The sequence below is a fragment of the Passer montanus genome, unplaced genomic scaffold, assembly GCF_014805655.1.
Source record: "Passer montanus isolate IOZ18808 unplaced genomic scaffold, ASM1480565v1 scaffold16, whole genome shotgun sequence".
Taxonomy (NCBI): domain Eukaryota; kingdom Metazoa; phylum Chordata; class Aves; order Passeriformes; family Passeridae; genus Passer; species Passer montanus.
This window is the reverse complement of record NW_024363160.1, coordinates 8,264,881-8,281,873: the sequence shown is the minus strand read 5'-3', so window position 1 is coordinate 8,281,873 and position 16,993 is coordinate 8,264,881. Positions and strand designations below refer to the sequence as shown.

At 38.1% G+C, this 16,993-nt stretch overlaps 1 protein-coding gene across 5 annotated transcripts in view; it reads right to left on the bottom strand.

The window, feature by feature from the left end:
• The window catches only part of ASPH (aspartate beta-hydroxylase), a 114,834-nt gene extending 102,177 nt beyond the window's left edge, over positions 1-12,657 (bottom strand). For 2 of the 5 annotated variants that reach the window (XM_039702986.1, XM_039702987.1), the window contains exon 1: positions 12,480-12,657. In XM_039702986.1, coding sequence (XP_039558920.1) covers positions 12,480-12,540 — 61 coding nt within the window. In that variant the 5' untranslated portion in view covers positions 12,541-12,657. Of the gene's footprint in view, positions 1-6,405; positions 6,471-9,778; positions 9,982-12,479 lie in introns of all 5 variants that reach the window. The other 3 variants (XM_039702990.1, XM_039702991.1, XM_039702989.1) reach the window with 3 other exon arrangements.
• Positions 12,658-16,993: the final 4,336 nt, after the last annotated feature.

Here is a 16,993-nt window from a genome sequence, read left to right as displayed (position 1 = left end):
CATCTTCAATTTTAGCAAACGATTATTTTCCCATTGCTTATCAAACAAAAGCCAGCTCCTTTTAGGTGGAAGTCAGAAACAAACTACATTTCTCATCCACTACAACCATAAAAAAACCTTTAGGATCCACCACTCTGTCCTGCTATCCCCATGCTTCTTTAAATAACACAGCTAGCAATTATATGGAGTGAACAGAAGAATGTTACAGCTACTCTGAAAAACAACACATATCTCCTGTGGTTTTAACATCCAGCAAATGCAATTCCCAAGAGTTCAAGGGAGAAAAACTGAGAAACAGCACTAGAGCTTGAGATTTTTCATATGGATGAAAAGGAACTACAGGCAGTTGATTCTATAACTAGTGTCTCTTTTAGCTATCTTTAAAGCCACTTGAATACATTAAATGGATCAGCTGCTTTAAGAAAGACCTCCTGACCAGTATATTTCAGTAACGTAAGTGATGCACAAGCAATTAAGCGCAAAATGGGGAGAAATTTACACAGAGTGAAAGCAACCAAACATGGAGAAATCAAAAAAATGTTCAAAATAATTTTACATGCAATTATATGTATTCTATTGTATATAAACAACACAGTGTTTTGACAGGCACCAGAAAAGGCAATTTACAGCCAATTCACTCCAGCTGCACCTGCATTTGCAGACACCAGATCTTACCACAAGTGCACTCATAAAGCATTTAACTAATGCTGGGAACCTCCCTGCCCATTGATATATATATTTTGGGGGGATTGGTCTAAACCAGACCTTACCTGGCTGAGTGCCCATAATGATTTCAGCACACTTTTTAGCACCTTTCACTCAGACCTAAGTTACCAAATTATATTCAGGGACAACAAGCACAAGGCTTATAAGTAAAGTGAGTTGACAGAATCAAGAAATTAATTTCAAATGTACACTCCAAATCTGAACTAACACATATATGTTGACCTCTAGCCGAGTACCCAGAGTTTGCCCTTTAAAAATTAATTGATTGCAAGAAAGACAAACATCTTCCTTCCTGAAAGGGGATGCTACAGCTAAAATGGGGAAATTCATCAAACTCATCAAAAGGAAAAAGGATCAAGAGAAAGATGGATCAAGGTTAGCTCAAAATAACACACAATATAATTTTTGTTAGTTTTATGAAAGACAAAGGTTATGTTGAATATGTATCTACTTACAATGCAATTTGACATTGGGACAGCAAAGTCAACAGCGTAGACTTCCTACAATGTCTCATCTCTACTGCGTTCAGATGCTGTGACTGCTGCTTCTTTTTATAGTAATTCCAATTGCTTCCCTAACACTCAAAGTTATTATTCTTCACCTGATTCGTGTAACCATTCCAAAATTTAAAGACTGTCTTCAAGTTAGTTGTGCTACAACTATGCAGCCCATGTATTTTAATTAATTTTACAGAAGTATAATTCACAATTCAGACTAGCAGCATTAGTTACACCCCTACATCACTACCAAAGTGCAAGCAAAGAAATTTAGAGAGGAAAATTAGTCAATTATGAACACAAAATGTCTGGCTTCAAATCAGCAAGCTAAGCTTTTCCACAAAGGTGATTAGGAAGTTATATGGAAGAAATTACGATTTATCACTTGAAGATAAGGGTGCACAAAAGCAAGGAGTCACTAGAAACTAGAAATACACACTAAAAGAGAAAGCAATAAACACTAACCTCAAAGAAACAACTAATAATCACATTTTAGAAGTAAAAACTCTCAATCAGCTAGATTAAAGGGAGACTTTGGAACACATGCTTTTGAGAAGACAATGCAGTGTGATAAAAAGCAGATATGGGAGAGAATTAAAAAGCTAAAATAAGGTACAAAAGAACCATCTTATCACCAACAGAGCAGAACTAGTAGCAGTGCAAAGACAGAAAACAACCTCTATGTTATAAACACTGCCTACTACTGCTTGAAATTTTTGGCAAATTTTCTTGTCCAATATGATTAATGACAAAGCAACTGCTGCAAGCCCCTTCCGCTAATAGATCTGCAGATCTAAACTGCAGATCTGCAGATTTTAAACTGATTTTATATAGAGGGGTTTATTGGATTGGGTCTGTAACAAGTATTTTGACTGAAGTGTCCCACAAAAATCAGAGCCTCTCTGTTGATTTTCCCCTGTTTTCCCCTTTATATTGAACTACAAGGGGTTTTTTTACTCTCTCACTACTGAGAGAAAAGTCATGTGAGTGTATACACACACACAGATTTTTTGTAATATGTATTTTATAGTTGATTCAATAAACACATATTGAACTGTTGCATTCCAAGAAGTCCTTACACCATAATGACTTCAAGTGCTAATCCAAAATCAAAATTATTTTCATATTTTATTTTTACTCTGCGTTACTCTACATTGCTGGTAGAATAATACACTTTTAATGGACAAATCTGTGCTTTTAAGAACTATATTTTATTTTTTAAAAGGAGACAGGGTAACTATCTTCTCTGTGTTTACTTTACAGATGGAACAGACATTTTTACTAAAATATTTATTATATCATTTATGAAATATTCCAACCTTAAATTTTCACTAATATCCATACTCAGAAATTTTTGTTTTACAATCATGGCAGCAGGGTCTTTAAAGGTAAGATATAAAGTTTAAGGTAAAGATTCACTTCCAATAAATTCAAGAAAAAAATCTATACAATATAAAATTGATTCTTCCTTTTAGTTTCTAAGAAATTTTCTTCAGCACTACAACTTTAAAGGAAATTAGGAGGGCAAATAGCTTTTTTAATTACTATTTTCTCATTAAAAACTAGATCTCTGATCTGAACTTTGTATTATCTAGACTATACGGTTATAAAGATACCTTGGCAGGCTACCAAAAGACTTTAATAATCTATATTAGAAACTTACTGATGGGGAAACTGATGGAACAGAAAAAGCACTAACTTCAAAGGAAATACAAAGACCAAACATAAATTTGAAATAAAAATTCACTAACTGAAATTCAATTTTGGCTCTCCTGCTGACACGAAGATTTTTATCTTAGTATTTGAGGAACTTTTCCTTATTTCACATATAATCAATCCAAACATAAACCTTTATGTCCTTAATTTTAAATCCCTACAGGATTTCTCACAGTAAAATAACCCACTATACAAAAAATCTAAAAGCATAAATACTGAAAGCAAGAGAAAAGTCATAAATTCGGGATTAGACAACAAAGCAGGCTGACTGTGGAGATACTGGGAATGGCCAACCGAAGGGGGAAAAAATAGTTGGCAAAAAAAGGGATGCATCACAAAATATGTAAAAAACCTCTAGGATCATAAGCATCCTGCTGAACTTCCCTAGTGAAAGGAAGCTCCTCCTTTCAAGAGATGAAGTGATTCCATTGAAACATCTCAAATTCCTCACTTAGTCAGGATGTGAAAGATCAGACTCAGTTCTCTCCTGTAGGGAACACTGTTTGAACTTCTTTGTAGGTCTAAAAGACATTTTTAAGTATACTCAAAGGTATAAGATCAAAGCCATTTTAGTCCCTCAAGAATCAGATCTGAGATCCTATTATCTGAAAATATGTTTCAAGTACAAGAGACATACAGGTTTTTAGCTGTTTTATATTCAGTTTATAAAGAGATGGTCAGTAAGTCCATTTCTGAATATAAGCTGCTATATTTCAAAGTACTTTTAAGCTTAGAGACAGCTTTTTGACTCACAGGGAACACCACAACATTTAGAAGAGTTTTGTAGTTGCAAGCTAAGATGATGTGTTACTAGGTCAGAATAATTTATTCTGCAGTCAAAAAAAAATTCCAAAACAAGTATAAGATTATTATCTGGCTGACTGAAGTTAAGTATCATCCTCAGGAAGGGTTTTTTTACATTTATTTATTATTCCTCAGTAATTACATTTTTTTCTGACTATAAACAATCCTATTGCTTTCCATTTACATGATTCTTCTAAGACACACACAACAAAAATAATAAAGTTTATTCCCAAGAAATCTACTCAGAAAACCCATTACAATAATGACTAGCTTCAGGATTATTGGTTGTTTGAGTTTGTTTTTTTTTAACCCTAAGGATTTGTCTCTATGAGAAAAACAGTCACAATGAAAGAAAAGGAGAAATGTAGTGAGAAATTCTGTCCTAGGAAGTTGCACAGTTCCAAGAGACTTGTCAAAAGCATTTGATCTAAGCAGAGCAGAGCAGTGGACTCTACTCGCAGTGCTGGCTCCACCCTTCTTAGTGAAGATTTGGAGAGACCAGCTGTTTGCCCCATAAGAGCTGCTGCTCTGTAACAACTTTCTTCTCAAGTCTTGTTTATCCAAGCATAACAAATCAAGCCAGAGAAGGAGAAAAGAAGACAGAGATGTATATTCATAAGACAAAATCCTGAATCTGCACTTGCTTCTTTTCTTAATGTGATAGAAAGATGATCACTTCCAAAACCTAGTCAAATTTTGTCCAAAAAGCCATGTTTGGGCTTTTTATTTTAGTTTTTGATTATTTGGATAACTATTTTTTTGGTAGTTTCTCAAGAAGGATTCATTACAAGGAGGAAATACACATCAATGTGCACACAGCTTAAATGACTAAAAATTACATTGCTTACAACTTGACTTTTATAATGAATACTACCAACAGCAATATATTTAAATCAATATTTAGTGCATTTATCACTATCTGAATACTTTGGATTACTTTTTCTTTTAAACCTTTTCTCCACAAACTTAAAGACAGTACAACACAAGCTTAGACAATTAGCACTGGAAGAAAAAATAAAAAAAACAGGAGTCATGTCAAGACAGAATAAAAATACTTTGTTATACATTTATCTAATCTAAATAGATTTGTACAGAAAAGTCCATATTTTCCCCAAACACTTCTGTCAATTTTCTCTAGTTTTGTTTTTATGTGTATACAAGCACAGAACAGAATTAAAGTCAAAACTATGTAGAATGTGCCTCTTGTAAACTCACTTGACTCAAACATCAAGTCAGGAGGTTCAAGGCTAAGATCACATGCTTAAAACGAAATTTTAGTTTGTCTCCTGCTGTAGGAACAATATCTCTGTAACACCAATGAAAAGACAAAATACTGATTTTAATTGTACAAATTACTTAAAGATTTTTAATCGTTGCTATTTTGATTAACCAGCTCTCTCCCACAGAACATTTGGAAATTAGATCTAAAATTATACAATCTACCTATCTTGCATTTGAATGATTTAATGTAGCCAACAGTCCTACATAATTACTAGGTTAATTAAATAGATGTTGTATTTAGGACAGAGCAGAGTTCAGGGAAGGTAAACGTAGAGAGGAAATACAAGAAATACTTGGGCCTAGAACATGCAAATTTTGCTGGTGGTGACCTTTAAAAAGGAATCTATTACATAAGGTTGAAAATCCTCATCGCCGTACATAACATGCTGGCATTAATTTTAGGGTATTTTTTCCTTGTTCCATTTTCCTATCCTGTTATGTGGGTCACATCAATTTGTTTTAGCAACAAGTCCTAATTAAGACACAAAATAAAGAAAACAGACTATGTTTGTTTAGTTCTTTAAATTTTTCTCATGCTTTCAGGGAATTCAAATAGAAAAACTCCAGTTGTCACACAAGCACCTACAACCCTGCTTTTCACAGGTTTCTGCTCATGGAAAGAAAGAACACTTAAAAATGCTTAAAATGTCAAAAACTTATCAGAGTTTTCAAGTCTGATACTAAGCCAATTTGATTAGGTGTTTGTCCACGGGGTGCTATGCACCTGCAACTCTTAGGGAGTACAAAACAGGTTTTAGGTATAAATATGTTACTAAAATATGTTTTAGGAGATCTCAGTTGCAGAGAAATTGCTGTTTATAGAAACTTCTGGCTTCAAAAGATATGTCTGTGTCCTCTAGCTGCTATAGAAAGAAACAGGACTCAGTTACAAACTGCTATGTGAATTTCCTTTACGAATTTTTAAATTTAAAAAACACCAGTGTGAGGAATGAGAAAGTGAGATATGTTGCATTAATAATTAATTGTCAGTTAACAAACAGAACCTCAGCAAATAAAACTGCAAAACCAGAAAACCACTACTGAGTAATTACAACTCCCCCTACCTATTAGATGTTTTGTTAAGAAAGTCTTCAAGCAAACAATGTGGTCAGGTTAAGTACATGCATAGTAAGAGTGCAACTCCACATGAAGAAAACTACAATTGGTTCAATCTTTGAAGTTCTAACAAAGTTAAACCACACGTACCACAGTATGTTCAAACTCAATACATAGTTATCTGCATACTTAATTTCTAACATGTTTCAAGACAAATAATATTACGAGTTCCACTTCAAAGCATAGCTCAAAACTTTTCCATGCAAAGAGCTATCCCACAGATGCAGTTAGGGAAAAGATTGCTGCAGGCTATCACACAGATTACCAGATTGTGATCTTCATCAGGAAAGAACCGCTTGGGGCAAATCAGAACTGCATTGCTCAAGTTCTCTACAATGAAGAATTCAACATACAAATTAGCACAGGAATTCTTATATGTTTCAAAGTGATTGCAGCTGAAAACGAACCCTTTCTTTTCATATAGGTGATCGGTCAAGTGGTTTTCAGTTTGGAAAGACAGCATTATTCAAATGTCACCTCTTTATGCATTCTGTAATTAGAAATAATCTTGACACATAGGCCTTGCCCTGCTAGTAAGTTTTATTATCTTTACGGAAGCCCTTATATATCCAGCTATTACATCAGCACAGCCAACAAAACCAGTCACCTTTGGTGTTCACACCATGGCTCCATGATTACATGATCGAACATAAAACTCTGGATTTAACCTCACCCTCCCTTAATGCCCACCCACTCATTGTCATCTCTTCCCTCCTCCCCATATGGCCTTCCATACAGCCATGCATTGAGCCAGTCTAGAGAGGGAAATTAAAAATCAGCTTTCTGCTTATTAGCTCCTTGTGTAGTTCACCTCGCACCTGCACAGCCAATAATGCAGGTACAAGGAAGGGGCATCGAAAAGAGGAAGGCTGCAGAGCAACCAGAAACTAGATTAAGCTGACTACAGACCTGTGGCTTATCTATTAAAATTTTTTAACTTCTTAATCCCCAAATATGATATACACCCTTGGTGACTGAACACTGAGCAGCTATGACTCCTGATGGGGAATCCTCATGTGCATTCTCAGAGTAATTGCCAAAATGTGAGAAAACATACTCCAGCTTCCTGCCTCCCTGATACCAGAGATACTTTAAGTTTTCCACCTAGCATTTTAAACAAGCCCTATCCTCAAAAGGCAATTGAAAAGGTTATAATTTATACACTTAACAAAATGCTCAAAAAGTACATTGAAGCAAACATCCTTGCAGATGTGAAGTGCAACCTTCCTCCATATTTGAAGCACTGTGAACAATTTCTTTTAGCCCACAGTGACTTCCTAAGATCCATTAGAAAACACAAAGCAGGCCCAAGATTTCAGCCCACACTGAATCAAAAAGGGCATGAGAACTTTGCTGTCTTCATCAAGTGGTAGCATCTCTGGAAGTTCGGAGAGGACTCTCCCAGTGCTTCAGAATTCTTCAGGAGAAAAAGAACCGAGAGGAATGTATCAGGCCCTTTCTATTTATGTCCATCCTGCTACACTCAAGTATCAATCTTAAAACCAAAATGGGTTCATGTATTCATCCTTGAGAAAAAGTAAAGAAAGTAAATACAAATATCTGGCAACATGGGAAAACCAGAAAGGCATAAAAGCATATACTGTGCTCAAATATTTTGTTTTTACTTCCGGAGTAACTCTGGCAATCACCTACTGCACCTGTCAACAGTTAATGGTGTAGAGAAAGTTTCATTCAGATAAACCTTAACGGTTGTCTTTCTAGAGCTCACTTGACTCTAGTATTAGACCAATGAATCAAGAGTCTATTGAGGATTCACTATTTCAATGCAAATCTGCCCAAGTGAGCTGAGAAATGCCTACATTAATAAATTTAAGATTTTTTTATATCACTTTCATTGAATCAGAACTAGAATACTGACTTGTTTGAAGAGTTCTGCCTCCAGTTTTGTACAGGCCATTTGAAAAATAAAAGAAAAATGGAGAAGAACCAGCAACCATAGTAATTTCACCAGCGGAACTGCTGCAATGTACCATGCAAATTAGTGATGTCTGGACCATTACTGTTGCTACAATTTTTTAATTTGGCAGACTGTTTTACAATATTTTAAAATGTCTTCCAGAAAGGCCACATTGAATAAGACCCAAGGCAGACAGATGAATTATAAATGTACATTTCCATGGTTTTGCTATTTGTATTAGCATCTGGCATTAATGGTAAAATACAAGCTCTTCAAATATTTGTAAGCAACTAAACAAGGCAATAGAATAAATTTCCAAAAGAAATCACTGCAGAATTTCTTAAACAGTATACAAAGTTTCCACCAGTGAGACACAAAGTATTTCTCATTTGCCACAATAGACCTACACAAACTCTAACACAGTAATAACAATTCACTTGTATACATACCTTGTATATTTCTGAAGACCAAAAATGTTACAAGAAAACACTTCAACATTGAATTTAAAAAGCCAAATCAAAGATTGGAGCAGCACTCTAACTGAATCACGAGAATTCTTTTTGGTTCAGCAAACTCTTGGACTTTGGTCACTTTTGGTCAGCAGTTTGACAAGTCAAAGCCTTTGTTAAGCTCCACAGAGCATCCGAAATTTACGTTCTCACTTAGGATCTCCAACAGCTTAACACCCTTCTTCCCAATGGTTTCAATTAACATAAAGAAGGAAATAATGGATAGATTGAAAATCAGATGACATACTACACAACTGTAAAGAGCATAAACAAGCACACTGGACAGCAGTTGAGGTCAGAAATTTGAGAGACCAAATTTTTATCCAAAGAAAAGCATCATATTTAAACAGAACCCACAGTATAAGAAAATGAGATGTTATATCATAGCACAGCTGGGTAGCTGAGAGACATCACAGAATGGATGGGCAATCCCACTTCAAGCACTGGAAGCACTGATGTGAAGTTCAGTGCTCCCAACAAAAGAACTTCAGTAGCAAAACATGACCTGTTTAGTTGATGAATTTTCTCTGCTCTTTGGGTTAACTAGAAAGCAAATGGAGATCCTCACCCACATAAAAGCACATTCTAAAGTAGTCTTTACAACAAAGATGAGATAAAAAGTGGAAATTCTTGCAAATTAGCAGGCACAACTTCTTTCTAGAAGTGATACAGTGAACTAAAAAAAGTTCTAATGATAACACAAAATTACATTTGGATAAGTACACCAGGTCACCTTGAATGCATACCAAAAAAAGCCCCAAACAAATCTGAAGAAACTTGAAACACCAAAAATTAATCAAAGTATTACAGCAAAGGGTACTAGAGGGTCCAAAAGGGTGAGTTAAAAAAATAGCAATACATTCACACATGTAAGGAAACCACATGGTTAAAATAGCAAAATGAGAAAACCACCATCTCCTGGGATCTTGCAGAGAAAAGTAGAGGATGCCAAAAGATTCTCAGTCGTTATTGTAGAGATTAAAGAAAATTTACCAAAGCAATGAAGAGTTCTTTGTCATCACAGAGACTGAATTAAGCTCAGCCTCAGAACTGAGGTAGGACTATGGGTTTTTTAACATAAAATACAGTTGTCTGTAGACACAGACAATACCTTGTGTTGGAAATGTGTGGTTTGTATGGTGCCTAGCCTAATGGAGAACACTCCCACTCAACATCAGAGATGCAAAGAAAACAATTATTGCACAACTCACCTTCAATAAAAATTATGTTTAAGTAAATCCTCACTTACATAGTGTAAGACACAATATACCCACACAGAAGCATAATGATAGCTGTCTTATGATCTGGACTAGCACAGGTTACAAAGTAATCCATCATTTTTCAGCCATCCATATTTCAAAAGTTAGCTGGGCTGCTGATCCTCAGTCTTGCTGGAAGGCTTCTCCACAGGCACCTGCCAATGCCCAAGACATTTCCACATTTCACATCTCATGAAATCAGAGGGAGTTGATTCATGACCAGGTGTTATGCATTTGTTTCTGTAACAAAACTGTTCTTCATCTAATGATGCTTCAAGTAACAATGCAGCAAGTATCTGTTACTATGTCTAGTCTTTAAAACTGATACTCTTCCTTTCAAGAAGCCACATCTTTACTATGAATTCTGCAGGCTAGCAACAAGCAGCCAAACTTTCCAGTAAAGATAATAACAAACATGTTTCCCTCTTTAAGTATCCCCAAAATGTAAAATTTTTCCCTGGTTTTCACTTCTGTACTCTAAATAAAATCATTGGTGTAGTCATACAATTCTGTAAATGTAATTTCCAAAGAATAAGTAGCACTACAAAGCTAAAGTAAAGTGATTTTTTAAAATTAGGATTGATTCGACAGCTTATGGTATATGACTTCTGAAAGCAAAAGCTAGAGTTCTGTTTCTAAAAGATGTTTTGTTCCACTTCTGACAATACAGTGTACCTGAAAACACCTATATAAACTACAGTTAGAACCTATCTATTTGCAGTTTACTGTAAATATTTTCTGATAGAGAAACCTAAAAGCAGATTACTGATGCTGGCATTGTCTTGAGTGTACAGATTTTGAAATAAGCTGTTAGCCTCAGTGGCTTGAGCTGTGAGCAAGGCCTTGGCAAGAAGCCACATCCTCTCTCAAGAACTGCTGTGAAAGTGAGTATTTCTATCAGGCAAAAAGTGCCTCAGACTTGAGGTTTTCATACTTCTCAGTCTCAATTACTTGCTGTCTGAAAATCATTTCCTCATCTCACTTTCACATCCCTTAACTGTGGAGAGCTTACTGGCTGCTGTGAGCCCTCTGCTCCTCCAGCTGTTCCTTCAGTCACACAGGAGCGACCATCCCTCACCTCTCTGCAGCTGCAACTGCGAAAACAGCATCAGCTTCACGCTGTAATTGCTATGGCTGTCTGAGGGATTCTAACTAGGAGTGCTGTATACTAACAAATTTAAGAGGTTCCATGTCAGTAGAGTGCCTAACACATTACCCATACTGCTACATCCCCTCAAAGACATCTTTTAACATAAAGAGAGAAAATTTTACTCAGACTACAAATAAAAACCCATGGAATGCTTTCTTTATTTAGTCAGAGATCCAGTTTACCAGTAAATTTATTTTTCAGATGTTGACAAACATGTAAAGTGATGTTTAGAATATTAATTACCACATTCAGTATTCAAAATTACAACAGGGATGCAGGCTTTTAAGGCATTAAAACTGAAAATCGGTATTCAGCATGCTTAATACTGGGTGATCATCATAGCATGTCCAGTCCAAGCAAAAACTGTAATTAACAGACTACACAGCATAGGTCAGCACTGAAATTGAATTGGATAAAGGATTTTAAAATAAAATAAAAACACTTCTACAAACATTGCAATATTATTTCTAAACTCTTCAAAGCCTAAGTCTATTTGAAATCTTTCCCTCTTAATTCATCATGTGATAGGTAAACTAATCCTGTATGGTTCAGCCTTTAATAAACACTGTTCTCACTATTATTGCTATAATCAAAGAGGAACAACAGATATTATTTCCGTGTCATCATCACATTTTATCACTGGAGCTCTGTGCCCACCAAACTCGAATCCAAAGAAGCTACGACACGTAAACACTCAGTGTGTGGTAAAATCCCTCCTTTCTCCAGCACAGTGCGCATGGCTGCGTACTGACTCCACAAGTACAGAGGCTTTTCTCCCCTCTTTCAGGCGCACACCGCTATGCTGAGAAATGGCAATGAACACAAAACTTTCCCTACATAAACTGTCCGCACACAGCGGGCTGTGAGCAGTCAGGTTTGTCAAGGGGTTCTTTATTGGCGGGGTGGGGGATCACTGCCTCAGAAAAGCCTCCTGCTCGCATTTTACTGAGACTCTTCCTCCTTGCCTCGATAGTTACAGAAACCATCAGCTTAGGTGCTCCACCTACAACAAATCCAATAATTTTGACCTAACCAGGTCAGTCTGAGGAGATATTCCACATCCAAGTTTGGATATGAGAATATGAAAGACTTGAGGCTGGGGCATCCTTCCCCGGAGGAAGAGGTCTCGGGGGTACCCACGGATGCTGAGGCCTGCCCGCGCTCATCTCATCCCTCCCAGGGAGCTTTCCAGGGGAGTCCCAGGCCCGACAACTTTCTCCTCCACGTGAACTCCCTGGACAGGGAACGGCGGGAAGGCGAGGGACACATCCCGGCCACCTACCCCTGCGTCCCCCTCCCCAGCTCCCCCAGCGCGGGAGGAGCCAGAGGGGCCGGCAGGCGGGCAGGGAAGGGCAGGGAGAAGGCGCAGCATCCCAGCGCTTTGCCTGGCGCTGCTCCGCATCCCGGGAAGGGCCCTTCCCTCCCTCCGGCTCCGGCCGCCGCTGGAGCCCCCGCGCCTTCCCCGCAGAGCTCCTGCCTCGCTCTCGCAGCAGCGCCGCTCACCTCTCTTGGAGCCGGGGCTGGGGCTGCCGCCGGTGGCTCTGGAGCTCTTGCGGGAAGCCATCGCACCTCCCGTCGGGCAGCGCAGGGGGCGGAGCGGGAGCGCGTCGGGAGCCGCCGCCGCCACCCGAGCCCTGCGTGCAGCGGGAGCGCGCTTAGGCCTCGGCAGCGCGACCCCGACCGTCCGAGGCCCCGTGGCACAGGCGGGCGCGAGCCGCGGCCTCTCGCGAGGGTTCGGGCGCGCGCACCGCCAGGGAGTGGGGGCGGCCCCGGCGCTGAGGGAGGCGGGCGGGGGCGGCTGGGGAGCTCGGGGAGCTCGGGGAGCTCGGGCAGGAGAGGCTGGGGAGCTCGGGGAGCTCGGGCAGGAGAGGCGAGAGGGCGGCATTTACACGGCGACTCCGCCTAAAACATCCCGCCCTGTGCCCTAAACCGCGCTCCGCATCCACTTGAATGCCCAGGTTGTGGGAACACATCGTTGATGTTTATAAATGTCTAACGGTCTAAGAGGACGGAGCTAGGCTCTTTTCGACGGTGCCAAATAACAGGACAAGCGAAATTGGGCAGAAACTGATGCACAGAGAGTTCCACCTGAACATGAGGAAGAACTTTATTGTGTGGACGACCAAGCACTGGAACAGACTGCCCAGAGAGGCTGTGGAGTCTCCATCACTGGGGATATTCCAGAGCCATGCGGACACAATCCTGTGCCGTGTTCTCTGGGCTGACCCTGCTTGAGCAGGAGGTTGGACCAGATGAAGTGCTCTGTCCCTTCCAGCCTGACCCGTTCTGTGACCGATTCTACACGACAGCGTGGCAAACCTTCCAGGGAGCCTTTGCAATCAAAAGAGTGCAGGGGTTTCAAGTTCAAGTTAGAGGATGAGTTCCCCACCAAGGCTTTTTGAGGCTTTAAAAAATACTTCTAATTCGACCTGATAAAATAAACCTGGGGATTTGCAGGAGTTCTGGGTGCCTCTTGGTACCGATATTCAGTTTGAGACTGGGTTCAATACCAGTTTGGCATGACACTAAAAGTCTGAAAGATGAAAGCAAAACCCAGCTTTGAGTCCTGACCATAAATACAGTGTTTTGAGTCAAAGCAAACAATTTTGCAAATTCGAGAGCATTGCAAGTGGACGTGTGGAGAAGGAAGACTTCTCTCAAATCAAAGATAGTAATGCCATGAAGCTAGCCAGAAACAGTAACTTACTGGGGAGCATTAATGAGTATTTTTAAATGGCATTTGCACTTGAATGCTGAGTCAAGTAACAGGATATCAGTTCAGACAGTAGTAGTAAAAGCAACTAGTTTTGGGAACATCAGAAATAGCGATGCTTACTTCTTGGTATCTCTCATATGAGTTAATTTGTATCCAGTGCACTTGAGTATCTGAACTTTTCACTTGGTTATGGCACTCTACCAGAGTCTTATTTTCACATGATGTGTTAGTACTTAATATTTTTTGAGATGCTTCCCTTTTGTTTGGTGAGACTAAAGCTGCTGGACAAGTTTAAAAGCTGCTAGGGAGGAGTAGGTGTACTCATGACTATGTAGAATTTATGACAGAAAAGCTAACAGGATGAATTATTAACATTTCAGCAAATTGGAAAGTACAATGCAAGAAAAGCGCAAAAAAAAAATATTTGTAATCTGGTATTGGGATTACTAAAAATACAGTAATTAGTAAGAAAATGGATGTATGACTATATTCTTGCAAGTAGCAATTACTGTCAGAATAAATTGTCCTAAGAAAAGCACAAACAAAAATAATTGTAATCTGGTACTGGGATTACTAAAAATACAGTAATTAGTAAGAAAATGGATGTATGACTATATTCTTGCAAGTAGCAATTACTGTCAATTGAGACAACAGCTGTTTGTGGTTAATGTGGGATGCAGTTTCCTGAAGCTACACTACTGGAAATGGCACTTTGGTAAGAAAAGAGATATTGAGAACGTTGAAGCCCCTGGACAGGCAGGGACACTTAGAAGGATACTGCTGTTGTTTTACTGTGAATGAACTTTTTTGGCTTTAAATGGACTCTTAAATTCCTTACTTCTGTTTACTTTGGCACAGCTACAGCTACCAGCACTTTGTAATTGGTGTATTCAGTACCTGCTTGTACACTCTTCTGCCCAAGAAGTCTCCCTTGCAAGATTAAAATATACTTCCAGAGGTACAAATGCTCATACAATATTGTATGTTTATGTTGATCACCATCCTTCTGCATGATCTTGTCATTTAGAGGTTTCTGTTGATCTCTTAGAGCATCAGGACTTTTTTTCCCCAGTCCACAGGCAATTGTAAACTGAAGAGGAATGTTAGATAAGTGGGACTGTTGTCTTTACTGATCAGATAATATTTTTCTTATATTTCTGCCTGATATCTCTGATCATACATTTAAATCTGATCATAATATATGGTTTTAGGTGAAGCAGACGTTCAGCTTAATTTGCAGAAAGCAGCAGGCCTGATTTCCTACTGAGATTACCTGAGCACAATTCCTGTACAGGCTATGGGATCCATGTTGTGCCATTGAAGAAGCTTAGGACAGCTTGATATCAGTTCTTCTGGAGAAAGGAACACCTAATTTGATTTAAATTTGCCAGGGTGACTGTTGCTACAAATGGTATGACAGTGCCTTCTGATCTGAAATGTAATGCAAATTGAAGTGAATATTTAAAATGTCATTTCTGGGAAAGATGACAAAGAAAAACCGACAGTGTGGTTAGGTATAAGTGCATGTGAATGGCTCAAAACTTTTTAATTTGCTTAGTTGTTTAGTATATTTGGTACATTGTAAGGGTGTGCAGGAAACCACAAAAAGATAAATATCAGCCTTGTTTGTAGGAGGAAAAGAAACAGGGAAGAAAAAGAATGTAACAACTGGTTGGTAAGGCACAGGCAAAAGAAATGAAAGCCCTAGAAACAGGAGTTACAAATAAAGGCAAGGACAATGAGACAGACCACACAGTGGTGAGTTGGAGCCTTTCTGCTTGTATCAGTCCTTTAAAAAAAGAAAATAAAAAATCCTTTCTCTTGCCAAGAATCACATTTACCCTCACTTCAAACTGTCCTAATTGACTCCTTGTTGAGACTACAGCTAAACTAAATTTAAATTATACTGCACATCATAAATAATTGTATTAAAAGAATGCCACCAATTAATAAGCCCTGCTTGGAAAACAAATGCATGTTTTTACTGTACATTTTGTTTCCATAAATACCTTTGCATTAGTGCAGTCACAGCTGTTTTGCTGTCCTGATTCATTCAAGCACTGTGACTCTGCTGTTTGACGGAAAGAAACACTTCCAAGGTGATAAGCAGAAGCACCAATGAAACAATTACAGAAGAGAACTCAATGTCTAATCTCCTAATTTCCAAAAGAACTGCAAATATATGAGCTGCCCATACCAGTTAAATGGGATACTGAGTGAAAAGTATTAATATGAAAGAATGAGTGACCTCTCCTTAAAGGAACCATTACGTTAGGCCTCTATTTTTCACTTCCTGTATCACAGCTGAATAAGACATTTTAAATCCCCCTTCACCTGTGCCAAAATCAGAGCTATAGTTTTCTGAGTTTATTTCTATTCACAGTTTTTATCTGAATTTGTCATGAAGGCATCTGTTATACTGCTAATAGGCTGTGGCACTTCTTGTATGAAAAAGTATAATAATTGAAGGCTTAAAGGGCTTATCCTCATTCTATTGGTGTCCCTGTTATTCATGTTAATCATTGTGACATACAGCTTTCAATTTAATTATATATTTCTCATTAATGAATGAGTTTCAATTGATTATTAAGTGAAAGCCCATTCTCCAATAAGAGAGGAAAAATTATTTTATGTCTTAATACACTTCATTGAAAAGAGATAGAAAATTCTCAGGATGGCATTAAAAACAGCATGTTAAAAGCTCCAAGAAAGTGTAAGACTTCTGATTGAAAACTTAGGCATTTAGAATTTCAAAGGTTTTATTGCTTAGATATTTTTTTTGTGCATGGTGAGTGAACTATGCACCTTGCTAGCTAGTTTGAAAAGGTGCTCCCAGAAGAAGGCTGTGTTTAAAAATGTGCCTTGGGTAAATATAGGGCAAAGAGGGTGATGAACAGGTTTTACTGTTTGTTTTCTGGATTATCAAGTTGACACTTGAAGTGCTGATCATTTTTCTGCTTACAGGGAGTTCAAAGAATCAGCATCAGATTTATCATGATGCATCATTTATCAGCCAGATATCATTAACCACTTGTGGAGAAACAGATCAGATGTTTTAGGAAGACAGGGAGAGAAGGTGAAAAGTGTCTAATTTATCCAAACATAAAGAACTGCATTGTTATAACTTATAACTAGTTGAATCTGCAGTAAAATAAGGTGTAGTTGAGTTGTTTATTCTTAATGAGGAAATGTCTCTTTTACTTATTTTTTAATTTATTTATTTTAACAGTGCTTCTATGGCAGTAGACACCTGTTATTATAATTGTGTATTCTTATATAATCTTAGAACATTTTCTAAATA